The 25,448-nt window shown below is 42.8% G+C and overlaps 1 protein-coding gene and 1 long non-coding RNA gene across 2 annotated transcripts; both read left to right on the top strand.

Annotated features, from left to right (window-relative positions):
* Positions 1-9,398: 9,398 nt before the first annotated feature.
* Positions 9,399-18,026, top strand: LOC143933231 (uncharacterized). Its single transcript, XR_013263065.1, has 3 exons — positions 9,399-9,533; positions 16,426-16,574; positions 16,657-18,026. It is a non-coding gene; the product is annotated as an uncharacterized LOC143933231 (long non-coding RNA).
* Positions 18,027-21,643: 3,617 nt separating this feature from the next.
* LOC143933230 (olfactory receptor 4Q3-like) lies at positions 21,644-22,831 on the top strand. The gene has a single exon (XM_077456122.1). The coding sequence runs from the start codon at positions 21,645-21,647 to the stop codon at positions 22,581-22,583; it is 939 nt and encodes a 312-aa protein (XP_077312248.1). The 5' UTR covers position 21,644; the 3' UTR covers positions 22,584-22,831.
* Positions 22,832-25,448: the final 2,617 nt, after the last annotated feature.

The raw sequence follows: 25,448 nt of genomic DNA, 5'->3' as shown, positions 1-25,448 counted from the left end.
CTTGCGGCTAAATTGTCGGGTCTCCGTAATACAGAGAACACTCAATGAGTGTTTTCTGTATTAGCCGACAATTCATTCATTCATTGATAAAAAAAAAAAAGCGTGGGGGTTACCCTAAATTCAATTACCAGGCCCTTCAGGTCTGACATGGATATTAAGGGGATCCCCGTGTCAAATTTAAAAAAAAATTGACGTGGGGGTCCCCCTAAAAATCCATATCAGACCCTTTATTTGAGCACGCAACCTGGCAGGCCACAGGAAAAGAGGGGGGGATGAGAGAGCGGCCCCCCCTCCCTCCTGAACCGTACCAGGCCACATACCCTCAACATTGGGAGGATGCTTTGGGGGTCTGTGACCCCTCAAAGCACCTTGTCCCCATGTTGATGAGGACAAGGGCCTCATCCTCACAACCCTGGCCGGTGGTTGTGAGGGTCTGCGGGCGGGGGGCTTATCAGAATCTGGAAGCCCCCTTTAACAAGGGGACCTCTAGATCCCGCCCCCCCTGTTTGAAATGGTAAGGGGGTACAAAAGTACCCCTACCATTTCACAAAGAAAGTGTAAAAATGGTTAAATAAGACAAACACACTTTTGAAAAATTCCTTTATTAAAAATAAAAAAAATAAAAAAAAGATTCCAGCGGTGCTAATCCACTCTTGCTATCCAGCGACGGATCTCCGGGGTCCAGCGATGGATGATCATATCCAGCAACGGGGGATCTCTCAGTCCAGCGCTGTCCATACATTCGTCTTCTGTCTCCATTGCGGAGACACTGCAGAGATCCCAGCACTGACGTTTCTTATATTAGGAGGGCGGGGCCACCCGTCACCTGACCCCGCCCCTCTGACGCTGGAGAGGGAAGCCAGGGGTTCCCCAGTGACGTGTGGGTGACCCCCGCCCCCTCTGATGTAACGCAGGTTTCCGTTACATCGGAGGGGGGGGGGCTAAATTGTCGGGTCTCCGTAATACAGAGAACACTCAATGAGTGTTCTCTGTATTACGGAGACCCGACAATTTAGCCGCAAGTGATTTTAAAAGACTTTTTTTTCCTGCACAAATGACACTTTGTGCAGGGACAGTTCTAAGCACCCTTCACAGGCATACTATAGATACCCCCCAGCTACGAAATTTAAAGGAATATTACACTTTTATTGTTTCACTTTAATCATTATTAAAATCACTGCTCCTGAAAAAACGGCCGTTTTTAAAACTTGTTTTTGCATTGATCCATGTCCCTGGGGCAGGACCCAGGTCCCCAAGTGCAATATGAACAAGCAACTCTTCAAGTATTTGCGGATTTGTCAAGTGAAACATTAACTAGAAGAAGACAGCTAAAACCGTTACTAGAACACTTAAGGCAGGCTAATATTAAATATAGTTGGGGGTTTCCAGCAGCATTAATAGAACATAGGGATGGAAAGACGGTGAGATTTAAATTTTTGGAAGAAGTGCAGGATTTTTGCAGAAAGTTACAGATCCCAGTCCCTAGTATACCTGGGAGACAAGAGAGAGAAGAAAAACCAAGTGAAGGAGGATGGCAAAGAGCTTAATATAAGATGGGGGTGACCGGGGGGGAGTGACCGGGGGGTCGGTAAAATTTTGTATGAAAAAAAATTATGCTTGAGACGTAAAGTAAAGATAAAAATGTTTTAAATAAAAATGCGGGGTGTGGGTGGGAGTGGGGGGCCTCTCTGGAATTCCTGTTCCCTCCTCTCCTCCCCCCTCCATCTGGCCATTCGGACCGGGGGGAGGTGGGACACAGAGTGCCGGGCTTGGAGTTCCATCCCAAGGGGTGAGAAACATACCTGGATAGGGACATATTCTGGATATGGGTACAAGGGCCGAAGAGGGGCCAGGGGGGTTTGGGAGGGGGGGAGGGAGGGGTAGGGGGAGAGAGAAGACCCAGCAGCCTAGGACTTCGCTAAGTGGGAAATTCAGTTTGATTAAAAATCTATGTCCATAGTTAACTGTTTGTCATACAATGTGAGAGGGTTAAATAAACCAGCAAAACGGTTTAAAGTCTTGAAAGAAATCGAACAATATGATGTAGGTATCGTGTTCTTACAGGAAACTCATTTATCTTATGAAAGTAAGATTAGTATATATTCCCTTAAATTCCCGGTGTGTTTCTATGGAGATTCAATCTCAAGGAATTCAAAGGGGGTAGCCATTGGTATAGGACGAGAGGTACGATATAAAGTAAAAGATAGGTTAGCAGATCCGGAGGGTAGATTCCTCTTTTTAAAGGGGAAATTATGGGGAGCAGATGACACCCTCGCTAATATATATTGTCCCAACAGAGGTCCAACAGTCTTTTTGAAAGAGACATTAGAGAAATTGTAGGACTTTAAAAGCGGGAGAGGGATCATAGCTGGAGATATGAATTTTTGTATGAACCCGGGACTAGATAGTACATCCCGGGTGCAGGGGATAGGGAAGGAGCAGAGGAGAATAATAAAACATAGTGTACGTCCCCTGCACACGGGACGTACACTAGGATTGATTATTGGCTAGCGGAGCACAGGGTATTGGACGAGGTGATATCCACAAATATAGGAATTAGAACATTGTCAGACCATTCCCCAATATGTATGAAGATTAAAATCCCAGGGTTCCAGAAACCCCCATTCTCCTGGAAACTTAACAAGGAACTGTTGGATGAGAAAGGCGAGGAAATAATTAGAATGGAATTGAGAGTTTTTTTCTCTATTAATTCAAGCGGAGCGAATATGGAGAATATCGTATGGGAGGCACTTAAAGCCTATATAAGAGGGATGTATATTTCCTTAGGGGTAGACAGGAAGAGAGAAGGTATTAAAAACAGTAGGGAGTTAAGGGAGGAAATTCATAGATTAGAGCAAGCCCATAAAAAAAAAGTAAGGAAAGGGGTCAGGATCCGGATCTACTACATAAATTAGTTACTAAAAGGGAGGAACTAGGGGAATTAATGGAACAGGAAATGAGGATGATATACAACAGGATTGCTAAAGAGAGATACTATGGCGGTAATAAAAATAGTAAGACCTTAGCAAAGATATTGAGGAAAAAAACAATCTAAGAATTATATAGCGAAAATATTAAATAAAGAGGGAGAGCTGGTATATAAAACTAAGGACATAGCATAAGTTTTTAGGGAATATTATGAGCAGCTATACTCAGTAAGGAAGAGTGAGACAGAACAACAAGAGATGATTAGAAGGGGAAAAAATAAAGAATATATACTCCAAGCAAATATCCCAAAAATACCGGGGGAATTGGCGCAGGAATTGGAGAATCCAATCTCAGTCCAAGAAATAATTCAGGTAATAAAAGAGACCAAAGGAGGGAAGAGTCCCGTCCCTGACGGCTATACAATAGAATATTTAAAAAAGTTTGGGGATATATTAGCTCCAAATCTATGCGTGTACTACAATGGATTAGTTATAAAATATGGACTGGGCGAGGAAGCTTCTACTGCGATAATTTCCACGATATTGAAAGAGGGAAAAGAGAATACAATATGCTCAAGCTATAGACCAATTTCATTACTCAATACAGATGTCAAATTGTTTGCGAAAATAGTAGTACAATAAAGAAGTTGATGCCAAGCTTGGTCCACTCACACCAGGTGGGTTTTGTCGAGGGGCAGGAAGGAAAAGATAATGGAGTGAGGTCAATATTTTTGCTCCAGAGGATGCGGGAGAGTAGGATCCCCAGTCTACTCTTATCAATCAATGCTGAAAAAGCTTTTGATCGAGTAGACTGGGGATTCATGATGGGTACCCTGGAGGGAATGGGGTTTGGCCCCAAAATTCTGAGTTGGATAAAGGTGCTCTATAGTAGTCCAAAGGCAGTGGTAAAATTTAATGGAGTACTATCTACAGTCTTCAGAATGAACAATGGGACTAGACAGGGGTGTCCGCTGTCCCCCCTATTGTTCATTTTGGCACTGGAACCACTTTTGGAGACAGTAAGGGGAAACCCAGATATAAAGGGGGTGGAGATAGAGGGGGAAACACATAAGGTAGCCGCATTTGCAGATGATGTTCTATTTTATGTGTCCAATCCACGAATATCCATGCCAAATTTGTTAAAGGCCTTACAGGAGTATGGGGAATTATCTAACTCTAAAATCAATCCAAAGAAGTCAGAAATCCTAAATGTTAATATAAATCTAAGAGAAGAACTGAATATTCAGAGGGAATTTCCATTCCTATGGAAGAAGGAAATTAAATATTTAGGGATCAAATTGACCTCAACTATAAAGAAAATCTATCAAATAAATGATATCCCTCTCTTGGAAGAGTTAAAAGAAGAAATAAGGAGATTTGGAACAAAACCCTTGTCCTGGTTGGGAAGAATTAATGCCCTAAAAATGGTTATAAATTTCAGATGCTCCCGATATATATCCCTCCAGTATATTTTAAATTGATTAAGTCTTTAATTACTAAATTTATCTGGAACAATAAGAAACCTAGAATCTTTCTAAAGATCTTGCAAATGGAAAAAGATCAGGGAGGATTAAATGTTCCAGATTTTAAAAAGTACTATGAAGCAGCAGTATTAACACGGGTGGCGGAATGGACAATACTAGAAAGTAAAAAAAGATGGGGAAAGATAGAACATAGTTTATCAGGTACAAATTTAGGAAAGGAAGTTTGAACACCTTCAAAATACAGATCACTAGGGGAGACAACACCTTTACTCACAAAAAATGTGTTTAGAGTTTGGGAGGGAGTACACAAACATAACAAGTGGAAATATAATTCCCCACTAATATATTTAAAAGATAATGATTTTTTTTCACCAGGTAAAAGCACTATAGGAGGGAAGTGGGTAAAAAAAGATAATATACAACTGCAACACATAATTAAAGAGGGGAAAATAAAAACTAGAAATTTTACAGATAGAAAAAGACTGGATGGACTTAAATGAGTGGCAGTATCTACAGCTTAGACATTTCATCTCAAGGCTACCACAACCGCTGAGAGATGGAGAAAAATTTACTGTTTTTGAACGGATATGTGAGGGAAAAACACCAAGGGCAGGTATTGCCCAGTTTTATAGAGTACTAAGATGGGAATGTGAAGCAGAGATACCAACATTCATAAAAAAAATGGGAAGAAGAAATAGGACCACGGGGTGAGAAACAAAATATAGAAAAAATATTGAAGATGGCACATAGATCCACGGAAAATAGTAAGATGATAGAAATACATTATAAATCTCTAGTCAGATGGTATAGGACACCAGATATAATGGCAAAATATCAGCAGGGACAATCTGGGAAATATTGGAGGGAGTGTGGACAAACAGGAAATATGGCACATATATGGTGGTATTGTCCTAAGATTAAAGAGTTTTGGAGAGAAATGATAAGATATATTGAAGTAATAAATAAAATCCAGTTACCAGAAAACCCATGGACATGTCTCTTCCTTGGAGTAGATACCCCAATTAAAGAGTATAGAAATTCCCTCACAAGCTTGTCAGGTCACCTTGAGGTGAGGTGACAGATGCACCCCGTAGGGATCAGGAGTGCACCGCAAGGTTGTGGACCCTACGGCTGACTGCTGCAGGCGGGGGACAGATCCCACTGGGGTTAGAGCGTAAGATTCCCTGGGGCGCGGAGTCTAAGAGCCAGCAGGTGTTCACCAGAGCCTCGAGTGGTGAGGATGGACTTGGCTGCAACTGGCTCCAGGTCGCGACCCCCAGGGTCCCCCAGCTCACACCCACAGTAGGCAACAGGAGGATAGGGATGGTGAGGGACAAAGCTAAGGTCGGGGCCACAAGCAGACAAGAATAGTCGGGGACACGCCAAAAGGTCAGGATCACAGGCAAACAGGGATAGTCAAAGACACCCCAAAGTCAGTAACGGAAAACAGTAGAAGAGCGCACGGCAGGTAACAGGAAGCTTTCACACAAAGGAATACACAATGGTTGATCAGCACTGATGGCCTGCAGTGCACAGGTTAATATAGGGCTCCCTGATAGGGCCTGGGGTGGAGCCATGCTTAGAGGAGAGGTTATAAAAACCACCAGGTGGAAGTGGCTGGCCTCTAGTCTGAACACATGAGGGAAGGTAAGCAAACACAGGAAGATTACTGCATAACCATGACAGTACCCTCCCTCTTACGAGGCCTCCCCTCCCCCGCCTGGGTCCAGGCTTAAAGGGAAACTCCAGATGGAACCTCCTTAACAGACAGGGAGCAAAGACCTCTGATGCAGTGATCCAAGACCTCTCCTCAGGGCCCAACCCTTTCCAAAGTACGAGGTACTGAAGAATGCCTTTACAGAGCCGGGAATCCAAAACTTGACTAACCTCGTATTTTAGATTATCCTCAGAGGCTGAAACAGAGGTAGGGAGAGGACGAGAGGACTTGAGGACTATAGGCTTTTTAGGAATGGGTAAGGGCATGAGATGATCAGAAGTCTGAGCAGGGTCCCCCACACCCTTAAAGATGAGCTGGGCATCCATAACAGGACCACCAGACTGGGCAGAGGTCAGTGGATCCCTGAGGTCAGGTTGGTTAGAAAGTGTCACAAGAGTCAAGCTGGATAGCTGCAACACAAACAGAATGCAGAGAACCTTGAGAAAAAGATTGAAAACCCCTCCTGGCCGAATGAGGTATTCTATCCAAAGGATGGATTGAGCCTCTTAAACGGGTTTGAATGGACATAGTAGCAGTAGGGTGAGGCCAGGTCACCGAAGGTGCTGAACAAGAAGCAGGAGGCTCATTGGGCATGGGCTGGACTGGCATAACTGGTGCAGAGGTCGACTGAATAATATTGTCTGGTGTAGCGACCATCTCAATCGCATCACAGGGCATAGCAACTGTGGAACTTGCAGACAAGTTAGCCTGGCTGTGCGTCCAAGGGAGATTAGGGACAGACAAAGGTAAATGGTTATGCGAACTGGAGTGAATGGTCGACTCAGGTTCATAGGTGGACCCCTCATCCAGAGTACCACATGACCTAGAGAGTGCATCAGACCGACTATTGCAGGACGCATCCCAGAGATCGCTATATACAGTGGGAAGAGCAGAAGATACTGGGATGGTGGTAACAGGAAGTCTCTCCTTTGGGGTACCCTTGAGTAGGCAGAAAGAGAAACAGGAGGAACCCCAAGCCAGGATCTGTCCAGCAGACCAGTCAACGTGTGGAGAAAGGAAATACTGGGAAGGTTTGGGACTTTGAGTGAGACACATAGAAAACGTGTCTCCATCCCTAATTCAATGCTTAAAAACGGGAAAGTTGGGACTTTAAATGAGGACATGGACAACGTGTGGGTTAATTGAATGCAAGTTGTATATTTATTAAAAATAGAAAAATGCATGAGACATACCAAATGTACAACTGCATATAGGAAGAACATTATAATGAATGCTGTTCCATAAATCTACACACCACATAAATATGTGCGCATGCAGACGACATCAAGGGTACATAAAATGTATATCAACTCAACGCCACATAGTTGTCACAACTGATAAATAAACACACAGACAATAAATTAATTTATATACAACATAACAGCATAATAGATTAGATAGCACATGTAGGGTAAAAATTGGTAGACCATGATTGTTAGGTATAAAAATATATTCCATATTTGATAGTAGGATATAGCTATAAGTATGCATCATCCATTGTCCGACGCGTTTCGTGTAAACCACTCATCAGGGGCCAATACTAGGGAATATCTATAAAATATAGTAGAATGAAATTAGTCTAAATGTACCCTAATAAAAGAAGGGGCAAATGAGCCCTCCCCATATACTTACACACAATCAATGCAGGAAAGTACGGCGGACTGGCACACACACGGGCGGATTGTCCGCCGAAATGCGAGTCCGACGGACAGTATTACGGAAATTCCGAAATACTTAGTCCGCCAGACTGCACGCTGAAAAAGTCCGCTGAAGCCCACACACGAGCGGACTGTCCGCTGAAATGTGTTTCGGCGGACTAAGTAGGCCAGACAGTCCGCCCGTGTGTACGCGGCTTCAGAATGGCTCTGCATCCACTTCAGACTGCTTCCACCCAGTCCACTCAGGTATGCCTCTTAGTCCTCCTATAACTCTCACCAGCACACCTGGTTGTCTCCCCTGGAGATTTGCCCGGCAGTGTTCTCATCTGCTCCCGTGCCACTGGTCAGCATACCTCTGTGTGTTATGAAGAGGGTCCCTTCTGCACCTGAGCTCCCAGACCTAAGGTCACTCCCTCAGACTAGGGGGCTACCCTTAAGGGTCTCAGACAGCCTCCTAACACTCCATCTTCATCTTCCACCCTAACTCCACTGCCCCAAGCTGACCCAGAGGGGCCTTACCCTGCCAACCCATCTGCTGGGGATTGGTTAGGGCCCTCATGAATACTCCAGGCAGCTCTTCCTAACCTGCCTCCCATTCTTCTGGAATGGTCTCCAAGTTTCTATTAGTAGTGGGAGGTAACGGAGCAGCTGCCTGTAAGTAATACCAGCCTCCGTGAGTCACTCAGCCCTGACCCAGATAAAAACACAGTCTTGGCTGCCAGCCAAGTCCAAACATTTTGCCTACTCTAACAAAAACCTACCAATTCCTATCTAGCCCACTAGAGTATGCTACATTTCTTTACTATAAACAGAAAATACCAAATTATTTTGAAAAAAAAGGCTAATTTTTCTTAGTTTTTGTTATAAAATTTTAATAAATAATCTTTCTTCATAAATTCAGTTTACAATGTATACTGCTACATTTTATATTTTACCAAAGAATTGGGTATTATATTGTGTTTGTGTGCACTAAATTCATTAAAGTGTATTTAAAAAACAAAAACGTATTTGAAAAACCACTGTGAAAATACTGTGTAATATATAAAAAAAAATTGCAACACCCATCATTTTATTCTATAAGTAATTTTCTAGCAAAAAAATATGATTTTTACATGTACGTGAGAAATGTCAGAATTGAGCTGTGTGGTAATTGGTTAAAATTCAGTGACAGGTGTTCTTTTTTTTTTTGCTGCAGTCAACCTCTGTCAACATACCGCACCTGCAATATGCAGGTGCGGTATGTTGACAGAGCTTGACTGCAAGGGAAAAAAAAACCCCTGTCACTGAATCTTAACCAATTGCTGCACAGCCCAATTCTGACATTTCTCCCATACATGTAAAAATCATATTTATCGCTAGTAAATTAAATAGAATAAAATGATGGATGTTGCATTTTTTTTTGTTTTACTTGTTTTGAAAATCACAATAAAACACATGGGATCTGTCTATATGTTGGATTGTATTACTTTTGGGAGGTGGTGGTAATGACTATGTATCCACCAGGTGGGATTTGTCTGTAAAATTACACTGTAGGGAACATCTCCCAAGCTGAAAGTCTTGTTATGGAAAGACTATAAATTATCAACAAATCAAGACAATTAGCCTCTTCAGAGACTGACTGACGACACAGATGTTTCAATTCAATTATTTTCCAGAATCATAAGGAACTCACTGCATAATAGTCCATCACTTCTACATGAGCTGAACCATTTTCTACATAAACTATATTGTTTCATTCTAATACAAGGTTAATGGAGAATTATTTTACAATTATTTTACAAATACTTCTAACAAATTTTCAGTGAAATGTATTTTCATACAGAGACATAAAAGCTGCACTTTTGTGTTCAGAAAACAAAAATCTATGTGTGTGTATGTGTGGGACGACTATTGTTATTATTTATTGTAAAGGTAGTTTTTACTATTGTTATACAAATTCTATTACTAATAAAATTCATACCAAAAAGTCAATGGAAAACAAATATATAGTGAAAAAAAAAAAATTAGTTTGAGTGTCAAAACTTATAATAAGTTTATTTATTAGTTAAACTTAAATCAAATTATTAAGAGCTCACAATAACTTAACAATAATAATATATTTTCAGAAATGATTTTAATTATTTTAATCTGCAACTTTCATTATGATAATACCAGGCGATCCTTCCAGGAAGGTCCTTGCTTGGGTACCTCCTGGTATAATGTGACAACTGTCTCCCATTTGTGCCCCTATATTGCTACTGTGTTACTGTACATGTGTCCCAGCTGGAGATCACAAGTGAATGTGCTACTGTTTTCATCATCAGAAAACCCTTTCTGAGAAATGGAGACAAGAAATAGATGCAAAACAATGTTGCCAACCTACAAGATTGAAATTTACTGACACGACACCCAGAATTTACTGGCACAAGTTTTTACTGGTATTTCCAAATATTTGCCATTTTACAAAATCGAAGTGCAAATAAACAAGTACAATATGCAAAAAACAATGTGATTTAAGGAAGATATTAAGACAACAAACATTTGTTATTTTATTCTCGATATAGTAAGTAAGTAGCTCAGGGTCAGAACTCAGGAGGGCAGGAAATTAGAATAGATGGCACACACACATAAAATTGACTTATACGTTGACACTGACAGCAGCACAGATCGCTGACCCCTCCTGAGTCACAGTGACAGTCTCTCTTCATGCCAGGTGGTCCCTTCAGTCCACTCCAGTCCAAACAGCACTGTCAGTCCGGCTCCTTGCTTGCCTTGGTCCCATCCCACAGACCCGCATATGAGGGTCCAGCCGCTCCGTTTCCTTGCACCATGATATCACACGACACACTCAGGCACTGCCTCCGCCAGACCGGCGCAGTCCAAACACACTGTAGCAGGCACTCGTATGGTCTCAGTCGGCTCTGGAGCAGAACTGCGCATGCACAGTTCCGAGCTGATATATATTTGTAACTGGCAACCCTCTCCTTTCACTGGCATTTACTGGCAGGAGAAAAGTGCCTGTTTTTTACTGGCTGTCAGTAAATATATCGGGGGTTGGCAACACTGATGCAAAAAGGCCAAGAAGATCAGCAGCACGGAAATGCAAAATTTGAAAACAAAAGTGTTTTAGGTGTAAAATATATTTATGATGTACAGTGCTCTATCCAAATAAATTTCATCCAGTGAGGCTCGGTTCACACAGGGGCGACCTGTCCAGGCGACTTCGCCGCCTGACAAGTCGCGCTCCGTTCTGTACTATGTAACCGTTCTAATTCAAGTCGCTCCGACTTAGAAAAAAGGTTCCTGTACTACTTTTGCATCGACTTTGGGCGACTTGCATTGACTTCTATACAGAAGTCGTTTTGCAAGTCGCCGCTGATCGTGTGCAGGTCGTGGTGCTGCAAGTCGTGCCGCCCACTGTGTGAACCGAGCCTTAGGGTTTAGGTTTACATTAACACTTGCTGACTGCTGTACACACTCATATATATATATATATATATATATATATATATATATATATGTATATATATAATAGATATGTTATATAATACAGTAAATACAGTACTGTGCAAAGGTTTTAGGCAGGTGTGAAGAAATGCCATAAGATAAGAATGCTTTCAAAAATGTATATTTTAATTGTTTATTTTAATCAATTTACAAGAGTGAGCGAACATAAGAAAAATCGAAATTAAAGCAATATTTGGTGTGACTACGGTTTAGCCTCAAAACACCAATTCTTCTAGGTACAGTTGCACAGCATTTTTTAAGAAACTTGGCAGGTAGGTTGCTTCAAGCATCTTTGGGAACTTACCACAGCTCTTTTGTGGCTATAGGTTGCCTCAGATCTTTCTGTCTCTTCATGTAATCCCAGACAGACTCAATAATGTTGAGATCAAGTCTCTGTGGTGGCCCAGCCACAGATTTTCTGTGGCTTAGGTTGCCTCAAATCTTTCTGTCTCTTCCTCTAATCTCAGACAGACTCGATTATGTTGAAATCAAGTCTCTGCGGGGGTCAAACCATCAATTTCAGAACTTCTTGTTCTTCTTTATGCTAAAGATAGTTTTTAACAATTGGCTATATGCTTGGGGCCGTTGTCCTACTGCAGAATAAATTTGGTGCCAATCACACACTTAAGTATTTGCCTGTATTTCTCAGCATTGAGGACACCAACGATCAAGCAATGTTGAGGACTGTAGACTCAGTTATCTGCCAAGGAAACTTAATTCTGCAGATGAAAGTCACATCATCCTTACCTCTGTTTGACAGAAGATGCCCAGCAGTGCCATCAGGTCAGAGCTGGTGGAAACCAGTGGGACCCAAGTATACCCATCTATTGTCTGGAGAAGTCTGGTCAGAAGTGGTCTTCATGAAAGAATTGCAGTCAAAAAGCCAACCGCTGATGTGGTAACAAAGCTAAACGACTCAACTATGCATATAAACATAACAAAATTTGAAATATTTGACTGTAACAGGAGGCAGTTTGTTCGCAAAGGGATGGAGAGCGATACAATAATGAGTGTCTGCAGCAATCAGTGAAGCATGGTGGAGGTTCCTTGCAGGTTTTGGGCCGCAATTCTGCAAATGAAGTTTGAGATTTGGTCAGGATCAATGATGTCCTCAATACAGAAAAATAGAGGCAGATACTTATCCATTATGCCATACTATCAGGGAGGAGCGTGATGGGCCCCAATTGTATTCTTCAGTGGAACAATGACCCCAAACATACAGCCAATGTCATTATAAAAGCATAATGAAGAACAAGGAGTTTAGGGCGGCACAGTGATGTTAGGGCGGCACAGTGATGTAGTGGTTAGTACTCTCACCTAGCAGTAAGAAGGGTCGTTGGTTCAAATCCCAACCACGACACTACCTGCCCGGAGTTTACATGTTCTGGCTGTGCCTGCGTGGGTTTCCTCCGGGTACTCCGGTTTCCTCCCACAATCCAAAGACATGCAGGTAGGTTAATTGGCTTCTGTCCAAAATTGGCCCTAGTATATAAATGGGGACCTTGGATTGTGGGTGCGTTGAGGGTAGGGACCAATGTGAGTGTGCAATGTACAGGGATAGGGTCTATTTTAGACACTCACTCAGGTTGAACTGGATGGACTGGTGTCTTTATTCAACCTTACTAACTATGAAACTATGAGTCCTAGAAGTGATGGTCTGCCCCCCCAAAGCCCAGATATCAACATCATCTGTCTGAGATTAAATGAAGAGACTGAAGGATTTGAGGCAGCCTACATCCACGGAAGACCTGTGGTTAGTTCTCCAAGCTGTTTGGAACAACCTTTCTGCCGTGTTTTTTAAAACTGTGTGCAAGTGTCAAACAAATACAAGGAGATTTCCGAGCTCAAACTTACCAACCAGACAGCAACCAACCTAATGGACCTGTCTAACAATACGCTTTAAGAACAGGGGTTTAGTCTGCACACATTTGCAAATACATGCGTAAGCTACAGGCCCCATCAAGACACCCTGTTTTCTGTAGTCCCTAACGCTGACTTCTGGGACTCCACAATGGGAGCATATGCATTTTTATGAATAAGTAAGGACTGGTGGCATGTAAGGAGCCCAGCCCTTCTTAAAGGTACAGGGGCACTCTGAACACCCAGCACATAGCACTATGGCAGCAAAGATGTCAGTGTGTTGCCTCACAAGTATAATCAAAATACAAACAATTGGCCACTGCCTCCACCTATATCTGGTCTATTGGTCTGGTCTAAATGGTCTAAACTCATCTAAATGTGCACCTTGTGCATTTTGGCACAATGCCTACTCCAAATTTAAAGTAAAAAAATGACAGTTTGAGGTCAACTCTCTTTTTGACATGCAGAGAGAGACCCTAATGCAGACAGATTTTGCAAAGTGTCTCATGTACATTCTAAAAAAGTTCAAGTACAAGTTCTAGACGAGTACATAAATCTTAACCATTCTCAAAATCTGTCTGCATTATAAATTCCAGAGTGAGTGTCTAAAAAGACCCCTGATGTCTCCATAAAAAGGACCTGTCACCTGTCCAAAGCTATCACACAGGAGACATGTTTGAAAGTTAAATGCCAAAAATTGTGAAAAGTGTGAAAAAATTAATTTTAGTAAAAAAAAATAAAAAATTGTAAAGCACCCCCCCATCCCACTACGCATACACACAACTGCAAATGTGCATGTAGGTCCTGCATGCATATGTAACTACACTCTGTGGGAAGTAGGGGTGTAGTTGGGAATAATATGGCCTCATTTATATACGAATATAGTTAACCATTTCTTTTTTTTTGTCATTAAAGTTAAAGTTTATTTGCGAAATACAAAACATGTTAGAACGCAAATTATCCAATACCACATAAATAATACCGGGCAATGAAAATACAAGAATTGCATACAAGATTAGAACATTGTCTACTCAAGATAAAACATATCAAATGGGGGTCATATCAGGTGGTGTCTGAACCTAGCCGAGTAATAATGCTAAATAGAGCTACACAAATTTCAACCACCGTACTGATGGAGTTTCCCATTCATTGCGATCCAGGGAAAAGAAATTAAGGGCAGTTAGAAAGAAAGAAAGGAAGATAGAGAAAAAGAAAGAAAGAAAAAGGAGCAAGAGTGTGGGGGGAAGTACGGCAAAGACCTCCCCCAACGATAGCAAGATGACTCTAGGTATGGGATCAGGTAATCTAGCAAATAAACTATCGCGTGTCCGGGTTTACAAGTCCCTTCAGGCCCCTAGTTCCCATAGGATACTCAGACAGGTCAAGTTTGTAGCTGCAGCTCTGCATAAGCCTGAGAGTATCTGAACGCAAACCAAGGAGACCAGGTTCTGTGGTAGCGAGCTACCAGTTGGTTGGACTGGGCCGCCGTGTCCTCCATTTCACAGATGTAAGACACCTTATTCAGCCAATCCTTCAAAGTGGGAATAGTTTTTGACTTCCAGAAAAGTGGGATGAGAGAGTTGGCAGCGTTTATCAAATGTCTTGAAAGCGAGTTTTTATACTTCTGAAAAGAAAAGTTTGAAATATGTAATAGACAGCATGCTGCATCCAATCTGAGCCTGGTCTCGGTGATCTGAACGATCTTCTCAATTACCTTGGACCAAAATGGTGCCAACCCTTCACATTGCCACCACATGTGAAGTAAAGTGCCACTTTCAGTGCCACATCTCCAGCATTTGTCAGACGTTTGTGGGTACCACTTATGGATTTTCACCGGCGTTGCATACCAATGAGATAGTATCTTATAAGCTGTTTCTTGCATTTGTGTGCTTAGAGAGCACTTGTGAGACAGGATACAGGCTTTTTCCCACTGGTTATCAGTGATCGCGACTCCCAGTTCCTCTGACCATCTCTCTCTGAGTCTATTGTCGTCTCGTTGTCTCAGGTTTTGTACCCACGTGTATGAGGCTGATGTCGTTTTCAGAACAGGATCGCCCTTCCAGCAAACCGATTCCAGTTCCGTAAGGCCTCTTGTAAAATGGGCCCTACGGTCTGCTGAATTGACAAAGCTACGTATCTGGAAATACGACCAAAGGGGCATGTGTGGAGTCCCATTGTCTATTTTGAAAGGCGTATAGTCTTTCATCTTTCCATCAGCAAAGCAGTGCATTGCCAGGAGTGGCTTCCCCGAATCTGTTGGCCTCAGGAAATGGTTATTGACCCCTGGCGGGAAGTCAGGGTTGTCAATTAAAGGGGTGAGAGGGCTCAAGGGGGTGGAAAATTTGGAATGTTTGGCAAGCTCATGAAAAATTCTAAGTGTGGTGCCTATAAGCGGGTGTGCCTTTACTGCTGCGGGATATTTAGATGTGGGTATCCGGGGTGAGAAGCGGAGGGGAATCACGCTCGCCTCACTCTCAATGATGACCCAATCTTTGAATTGATGGTGACAGTGCAAATCTATTATGCGGGCTATATGCGCGGCTTGGTAGTAGCCTTTGAAATCAGGGATACCCAGACCTCCTTTGGCTTTAGGTCTAGTCAAGAGAGTAGATTTCAGCCGTGGGGGCTTGTGGGCCCAGATGAATCTCATCTGTAAAGCATGTAGGGCTTTGAAAAAACGTTGGGGTATTTTAATGGGTAGAGTGCGGAGTAGATAGAGAACCTGTGGCAAGACCGTCATCTTGCAGATGGCTGCCCTGCCGAACCAGGAAAAATGTCTGGGATGCCAGTCCTGTAGCTCCCCATGGTTTTAAGGAGAGGGGGGAAGTTGCAATCATAAATTGAAGATAATTGAGGTGTCAACCAAATTCCTAGGTATTTTATGGCCAAATTGTCCCACTTAAAGGGACTGTTATTCTGGGTCCTAGTCAGGCAGTCTGGACTTAGCGTAACATTCATGGCTTCGGATTTAGAGTAATTTATTTTGAGGTTGGAGAGGAAACCATAAATGGAGAACTCCTTCATTAGTGATGGAATGGAGACATGCGGGTCAGTTAAATAAAACAAAAGATCGTCTGCGTAGGCCGCTACTTTAAACACCCGCTGATTGATCTGGAAACCATAAATAGAGTCATTCGAAGTGATGTGCCTAATAAACGGTTCCAGTGATAAAAGTTAACCATTTCTTACTCCATTTTGGGGGATTACTATCCGGTGAAGTTAGACATAGTGGGAATGTGTTCTTATTTTTCCCTGTAGTGACGCTTTTCTCCTTTCCCATTCTTTATCCCCAGTATTTCATCAAGACTTTCAACTTTTGAACCGATGGCCGTCTGTTGGAACCTAGGGCCATATATTATTGGCCTTTGATCTTTTCCTTTCATGATGATGCAATTAGAAGTTGTTCAACATTATATGTATGTGAGTGATATACATGCAACAGGTATGTAATGGAACTGTGGTTTTAAAATATCAGCTGTTAAAAAATGGAATTAGATATCAATATATTTTCCCTATAATTCTAGAGTTTCTCTGTGCTTGGCTTCCTGATGAAGTGGGCTGTTGAGCCGTGAAACGCGTTGAAGTTCCAACAGCAACTCATCACCTTAAGGTGTCTTAAATAATGAGTAAAGCATGATGTCATATGGAAATGAATTGAAGCTGTAAAATACACGTATTTCTATATTTTAAAACAACTTGACTGTTTTTAACATTTGTAAGAATAAAATGTAGTTGTTTTAGAATTTGTGTGGCACAGTTAAAGTTCTATTTTCTTTAGTTAGGTTTACTGCTTGATGGGCGGCACAGTGGTGTAGTGGTTAGCACTCTCACCTAGCAGCAAAAGGGTCGCTGGTTCAAATCCCAACCACGACACTACCTGCCTGGAGTTTGCATGTTCTCCCTGTGCCTGCATGGGTTTCCTCCGGGTACTCCGGTTTCCTCCCACACTCCAAAGACATGCAGGTAGGTTAATTGGCTTCTGACCAAAATTGGCCGTATATGAATGGGGACCTTAGATTGTGGGCTCCTTGAGGGTAGGGACCAATGTGAGTGTGTAATGTACAGGGATAGGGGTAGACACTCACTCAGGTTGGACTGGTGTCTTTATTCAACCTTACTAACTATGAAACTATATCATATTATTATATGAGACCATAAGGGGACCGTATTGATAAACAAGGCATAACCCTTTAAAGTGCCTATTTGTCTCAATCCAGAGCACTATGTGTCATTTCTGTCTGCTGCTTCTTTTCTCTGCTATCAACATGAATCAGATCTGACAAGTTTTCTTGACACCAAGAGAAAAAAGGTGACAGGTGAGGAAGCTCCAGCTGATTGACAGCCACCACTCTGTTCTTGTGTGATGTGTGAAAAGGGGGTGTCCCTTTAGAGGGGGGTGTCCCTTTGCTCCAATCAGCTGTGAAAGCTCTCCGCACTGAGCTCTGCAGAGTGTAATTTCATCTCTACACACCTTTTTTTCTGACAGATCATACAAGCTTTAAAACAAAAAAAACTTTAAATGGATGCAGAAAAGAGAAGACTGCAGACAAACAGGTACAACTTACGTAGCAAGATTTGTTTAATCTCTGTGTATCACACAAGCATAGTCTCTGCACTGGTTGGATATATGTAAGGGTATACAACCACTTTAACCACAACCAGCATGTTGCAACCATGCTTTTGAAAAGTCAAATTTTCTGTCTGTCCCTGGTTTTGACCTGTAACAAGTCTGAGGAAAAATAATTTAGAGGGACATCTACTGTAGCTTGACTCTGAAAACATTGAACATTTTGACAGCCAGGAAACTAACATATTCAGAAGAAGGTCAGCAATGAAAGTATTTGTATTTCTGTCATAATAGGTTTACTTTAGCCTGATGCGGGCTTAAATGTACATTCGGTGCCTATCTCCAAACAGTAGCCAATTCACTGTCTGTCTTATATGTAGACATGCATGGCGAAAACATTTGTTTGATTTAATTTTGTTTAGATTAATCTAGTTATTTTGCTTCAATAAATTTGGTTGATTCGCCTTCAAATTTAGTGATTTTTTAAAATTCTAAACATTCAAATTCATAAACTTTGAATCGGTCAAATTGAAAATGTTTTATTTTTTTCTCAATTCAAATGAGGAAAAGTGAACAAACAAAAGATATATCTTTATCAGTTTAATACAATTACAATGACTCTTTAAATCACCTTTGACTTAAATTAAAAAAAACAGCATCATTTTAAAATGGTACCGTATATACTCGAGTATAGGCCGACCCGAATATAAGCCGAGGCCCCCAATTTACCCCCAAAAAAACTGGCAAACTTATTGACTCGTGTATAAGCCGAGGGTGAGACATGCCTGTCCATCCCTGTGTGTGTGTCCGTCCATCCCTGTGTGTCCGTCCATCCCTGTGTGTCCGTCCATCCCTGTGTGTCCGTCCATCCCTGTGTGTCCGTCCATCCATCCCTGTGTGTGTGTCCATCCATCCATCCATCCCTGTGTGTGTGTGTCTCCATCCATCCATCCATCCATCCCTGTGTGTGTGTGTCTCCATCCATCCATCCATCCATCCATCCCTGTGTGTGTGTGTCTCCATCCATCCATCCATCCATCCCTGTGTGTGTCTCCATCCATGTGTGTGTGTGTGTGTGTGTGTGTGTGTGTGTGTGTGTGTGTGTGTGTGTGTGTGTGTGTGTGTCCAGCCTACCTTTGTCCCGAGCCTCCGTCCCGTGCCTTGCCTCCTTGCCTCCGTCCCGTGCCGTGCCTTGCCTCCTTGCATCCGTCCCGTGTCGTGCCTTGCCTCCTTGCATCCGTCCCGTCCCGTCCCGTGCCGTGCCGTGCCTTGCCTTGCCTCCGTCCCGTGCCCTCTTCGTCGGCGGCCATTGTAAAATTCAAAAGCTGCGCCGCCGCCTTCGCCTGTGATAGGCGGAACACTGAATTTCCCAGCAGCCTGTGTTCCGCCTATCACAGACGTCGTATCATCCTCGTCCGTAGTACGAGGATGATACGATGTCCGTGATAGGCGGAACACAGGCTGCTGGGAAATTCAGTGTTCCGCCTATCACAGGCGAAGGCGGAGCCGGAGGCGCGGCTTTTGAATAGAATGGCCGCTGTCTGTCTGCTCGACACGCTGATCGAGCGGGCAGACAGCGATGACTCGAGTATAAGCCGAGGGGGGCACTTTCAGCCTCAAAAAAGAGGCTGAAAATCTCGGCTTATACTCGAGTATATACGGTACTCTAATAACACATATGGTCTTTGATTTCAGAAATTTGTTTGCAGTTCAAATTCGAATTGAATTTAATTGAATTCGAATTTAAATGTGAATTTTGGAAATTCGGACAAATTTTATTTTGTTATTTGAAGAATTTGGTATACTTCATTTATACTGTAATTTGGGTATTCGGATATATCTGAATCTCAGAATAATGAAAAATTTGTCCGAATATAAGTTTGGAACGAAACAAACTGCATATGTTTACTTACATGACTCGAGTGATGTCAGCCAGAGTGCTGCTTCATTAGCAAGATGTTCAATACCAAAGAGCATCTAAACCTAAAAACAAATATGTATTAAATTGCAGCTTACTATTCCTTAGATGCGGTAGCTGCTTAGGTTTTTTTTTTTTTTTTTTTAAAGGTGAAGTTTAGGTATGGCACTTTTTCTTTTTACATTGAGTTAAATGAGTATCATTCAAAGAACACTTTGCATTTTCACAATTCATCTTAACTATTAATAAAATGCAAAGTGCTCTCTGAGTGATGTCCATGCTGAGTGAACAACCCCCTGTGTTCACTAAGCAGTAGAGCAGTCCCTCAGAAAGGGACAAAGAAACTGACAGCAATCATTGTAGTAGTTGTACCTACTACAGTGATTTCCAATTTCCATAGTGATCCTACGGCACATACAGCACATACTTACATGATCTAAGCTGGACCAATGTAACTATGCAAAAATATCTACTTTTCAGCTAAACTAACAGTTAGCACAGGCAGAGAGTACAAGAAGTTATCTGCTCACAAGATTTCTGGCAGGTTTGAAAGGTATTTTTTAACCTAATAAGAACACATAACAAAAGCATTACATTGTACATTTAACCACTTCAATACCAGGCAATTTCGCCCCTTCCTGCCCAGGACAATTTTTAGCTTTCATCACTGTCGCACTTTGAATGACAATTGCACGGTCATGCAACTCTGTACCCAAACTACATTTTTATAATTTTCTCCCCACAAATAGAGCTTTCTTTTGGTGGTATTTAATCACCTCTGTCGTTTTTCATTTTTGCGATATAAACAAAAAAATACTATTTTGAAAAAAAAAATACTGATGGGCACTGATAGGCAGCACTGACGGCATTGATAGGCGACACTGATGAGCACTGATAGATGGCACTGATGGGCACTGACAGGTGGCACTGGACAGGCAGCACTGATGAGGAGTTACTGACAGGCATTACTGATGGGGCCCTCATTGGCACTTTTTAAGGCATGGATTGGCGCTGTTATGGGCACTGATCAGCACTTTTATGGGCACTGACAGGCGTTTATAGAGAAGGGCAGGCTGGCAGGTGATGGGCACCTTTTAATGGGGGCTGTACTGATAACTAATGTGCTGATTAACAGCACAGACCCCCCTCTGATAGGAAAATCAGTCAATCGGCTCTCCCTGTCAGCGTGAACCAAGGAAAGTCATTTACTGGCACTTCCTGGTTCATGTGATGATCAGCTGTGATTGGTATCAGCTCATCATGTGGTAGGAAGCCTCTGATCCAGCCCATTGCTGAGTCAGCTAGTTCTTGACCTTGACTGATCTTTGTTAACTTCCTGGTGTTACCTTAGACTGCCTCTTAAACACGAGAGTCTGACTTCCTGTTGTGATCTTGGCCCATCAATTAAACACTGGTGTGACCTTGGGCTGCCTTTGGACCATAACCTTCTGCTTGCTAGCTGTCTACTACCTTGAATGCTGACCCTACCCCTCAGTAATCCTATCAGACAACATTCATCATTCAAGCCTTCTGCCAGAAGTGAGCATCTGTAAGCTGGATTTCCTGGCACCTGTGTGACTCTGTGCCCTCATCTCCTGTTCTTCATTCCAGACGTTTTTGGTAAAGGAAAGTCATCTTGTCCTCTAACCAGATGTTGGATAACTCCTACTGTTAGCTATCAGGCTACCTATCATGAATGTAGGTGTTACCTGCAGACCTGATAGGCAGTCAAATGGCCAACTAAAGGAGTACACATGGCAGACTGCTAATTACACGGCAGATACTTTTGTATTATCAGCCTGCAGCAGGAAGTGCCATTACTGGCAGAATCTCAAGGTAAAAAACTTTGTAAAAGGTTAAAAAAAAATTGCTTAAGAAAACTGTATACGATTATGATTTACCACTCTGTTTTTAAACAAATACATTAAGGACATGAAATATCTTGCATGGGCTTGGCTTTATTTTTCTATTTTCATCTATTACGCTGAATTAATTTAGTCTAATTTATTCTTTTATTCCTAGAAATAATGAATTCCACTAACCAGAACAAAGTCCTAGAGTTCACTCTCTTGGGATTGGCCAGTTTCCCCAGGCTCAACATAGCCCTATTTCTTCTCCTTCTCATTATCTACATTCTTATATTGCTGGCAAACCTGTTTATCATAGTGGCAGTCCATTTTGAAGCACGTCTCCATTCAGCCATGTACTATTTTCTAAGTAGATTATCCCTTGTAGACTTGTGCTATGCTACAGTGACCATCCCCAAAATTTTAGCTGACTTCCTTTCCAAAACCAACACAATCTCCTCCAATTCTTGCATCACCCAGCTGTTCTTCCTGCATTTCTTTGCAGGAACAGAGTGCATCCTCCTAACGGTCATGGCCTATGACCGCTACATCGCTATCTGCCACCCCTTACGCTATTCCAGCATTATGAACAAGACTGTTTGTCATTGGCTCGAGTTTGTTTGTTGGGTCACCAGTTTTTTACATTCCATAATACAGATCATCATGACATGTCAACTGAAGTTTTGTGGACCAAACCAAATAGACCATTTCTTCTGTGACATCCACCCCTTGTCAGTTCTGGCCTGTTCAGATACTTTCATCATCGAAATAGTATATGTGGCCAACAGTGGCCTGATCTCTGTGCTATGTTTCCTTGTGTTACTTATGTCTTACATGGGTATCATTAACACCATACTTAAAGCTCGGTCTGAAGAGGGCCTAGGAAAAGCTTTTTCTACTTGTGCCGCACACCTCACTGTTGTCACCCTTTTCTTTGGGCCTTGTGTCTTCATATATTTAAGACCCTCTGTATCATATGCAGTCGATAAAGTGGTGTCTGTATTTTATACAATGGTAACACCCCTACTGAACCCAATTATTTACACGTTAAGAAATAAAGAGGTAAAGACCGCTATCAAATCAATTTTGAGCAAAAAATTACTACGAAAAGAACAATAAATAGATGAGATATCAGGGATAAATATGAATATACAGTATATCAGAGATATACTACATGTTAGCACTGTCTAATAGCTATGGTTCTATAGCAAATACAGAACTCTAAAAAAAGTTTTAGGCACTTGTAAATTGCAAGTATATTTTAGCTTATCAGTCTTAAATGTGTTGGATGCATTTGTTTTACTTTTTAGGTTTTTATCCTTTATTTTCAACAGGCAGTCCAGCAGTTAATAAACACCCTCTCAAAGTGTATCCACTCTGTATTAAGGCGCAACAGAGATACCTTTGGACAGTAGAATTGTCAGTCTGGGTTGAGGGTAGTGTTAAGTACATTAGTAGATTCAGATGAACTTGACTAAGAAATTGAAGCTGAACTACAGCTAACCCTTTTTAAACAGTTAAAGCAGAGGTCCGCCCACCCCTGCAAAATTAAAAGCCAGCAGCTACACATACTGCAGCTGTTGACTTTTAATAATAGGACACGTACCTGTCCTGGAGTCCAGCAATGTCGGCACCGCAGCTGATGTTTCCATCAGCTGTCGGGTGCTGCCGCCACTATTGCCGGTAAGAGAACCCGGTAGTGAAGCATTACAGCTTCACATTGGGTCCCTATTGCGCATGCGCGAGGCACCACTGTGCTCTCCCACAAGCCCGGCAGTGGGGGAAGGAGGAGGGAGGTGGAGGGAGCCAAGCTGCTGACGTAATGCTCCTCGGCACCGTGTCCTAGAAGTGGAGACAGATACCTGTCGAAGACTCCACTTTAAGAAACAGTGTTTTTTTTCTTTTGCGATACTGATTTTACATAACTGAACAAAACCTAAGTATTGTAAGTAGGGATGCACAGATACCATGGTATCGGTGCCGATACTAGCCATTTTTGTGAGTATCGGTACTCACGAAAATGCTCCGGTACCGTAAACCGATACCGGAAGTGACGTCCAGGGGCAACGGCGCAATTGCTCCCCCGAGAAAATATTACTGATTGAGGCTGAGTGCGCCCCATGAATTCAGTGCAGCAGTCGGGACGACATACAGTCTCTATCAGCATTGCTAATTACTACCCAGATGCATCGGGACTGGACACTCTGCCCCCATACCTCCCCCAGCAGTTTTGCAGCCTCTCTCCTGCAGGCTGCTGCTTGAGTAGGTGGGAGCCTCATGGCTTCTGCTGCTTGGGTGGGAGGGATGGGGGATGTGCCTGCCCCCCGAGATCGCACCAGCCTGGAAGCGGGAGGTGTGAGCAGCTGAGCAGAGGGAATATGAACTTCCTGGATGTAAGCTCAACTAGCAGCACATCGTGGATTCATTTACAGGCACCTCTGCTGAGTTAATGCAGCTTAGTATAGAGGAGCTGTTAGCTGACAAATGGGATTGCATCTCCTTTTCATGTGGTACAGTCAGAAATTGGGCTCATTTAAGCATTGTGACTGACCCCTGATGTGTTCCCTCCTGACTCTCCCCGATGTGTTCCCTCCTGACTCCCCCCCAGTGTGTGCCCTCCTGACCCCCAGTGTGTGCCTCCTGACCCCCCCAGTGTATGCCCTCCTGACCCTCCCCTGGTGTGTGCCCTCCTGACCCCCAGTGTGTGCCTCCTGACTAGGGATGAGCCGAACACCCCCCGGTTCGGTTCGCACCAGAATCTGCGAATGGACCGAATATTTGTGTGAACTTTAGAACCCTGTTAAAGTCTATGGGACTCAGTTACTCTTGGTGGGCCCTGGAACGCCCTGCTGTGAACCATTATATCAAGAATTGTAATTACATGCCGTTTTTGAACAGTGGGCCTTTGGTGGTGGTGGTGGTGGTGCTGGTGCCACAACACTGTAAGTCCTCACAGTTACTCTTGGTGAGCGCTGGAATGGGCCCTGCTGTGAAATATTATATCAAGAATTGTAATTACATGCACCTGTTGAACAGGGGCAGTAAAATTGGACATTACGCACTGGTGCCACAACACTGCAACCCCTCACAGATACTCTAGTTGGAGTGCAGGAAGGAGCCCTGCTGCAAAGTATTGCACCAAAAATTGTAATTACACGCCCCTGTTAAACAGGAGCTGAAAAATTGGGCCTTAGCCACTGGTGCTGGTGCCCCAACACTGCAACCCCTCACAGATACTCTAGTTGGAGCGCAGGAATGAGCCCTGCTGCAAAGTATTGCATCACAAATTTTAATTACAGGCCCCTGTTAAACAGGGGCTGAAAAATTGGGCCTTAGGCACTAGTGCTGGTGCCACAACACTGCAACCGCTCACAGATATTGTAGTTCAGCACAGCAACGAAAACTCCTGCAAAATATTGCATCAAAACTCTTAATTACACGCCCCTGTTAAACAGGGGCTGAAAAATTGGGCCTTAGCCACTGGTGACAGCGCCCAGAACAAAAAGGTTCTTACAAGCTATCAGCATGATCATTTAGGAGGAAGAGGATAGTCACTCAGCATAACAGCATAGTCACTCAGCATCAGCATAGGCGAACTTGAAGGGATCTGACATTTCAAAAAAAAAATATTCAGTTACATCAGCATCGGGTTCTTGGTAGCTGGTGGTCATCCAAGACTGATTCATTTTTATGAAGGTCATTCGATCAACTGAGTCAGTGGACAGGCACACCTTGTGATCGGTTACAAAGCCTCCAGCAGCACTAAATGTGCATTCTGAAAGAACACTGGATGCAGGATAGGCCAGTAGCTCAATTGCATACTGTGCAAGCTCTGACCAGTGATCCATCCTCAAGACCCAGTAACCCAGAGGATTTTCGGTGGGAAAGGTGTCCAAGTCTGATCTTGCCCCTAGGTATTCCTGCACCATGTAAATCAGAAGCTGGCGATGGTTGCTGGAACCGATCATACCTTGGGGCTGCGGA

The sequence above is a fragment of the Lithobates pipiens genome, unplaced genomic scaffold (genome assembly GCF_037356315.1).
Source record: "Lithobates pipiens isolate NorthernLeopardFrog02 unplaced genomic scaffold, aLitPip1_a1.2 Scaffold_27, whole genome shotgun sequence".
NCBI lineage: Eukaryota > Metazoa > Chordata > Amphibia > Anura > Ranidae > Lithobates > Lithobates pipiens.
Note: the sequence above shows the minus strand (reverse complement) of the source record. Positions and strands in the feature narration are given on the sequence as shown.

Bases quoted from the DNA above. Each gene is read 5' to 3' on its own strand.
- LOC143933230 (XM_077456122.1), top strand. From the start codon at position 21,645: ATGAATTCCACTAACCAGAACAAAGTCCTAGAGTTCACTCTCTTGGGA.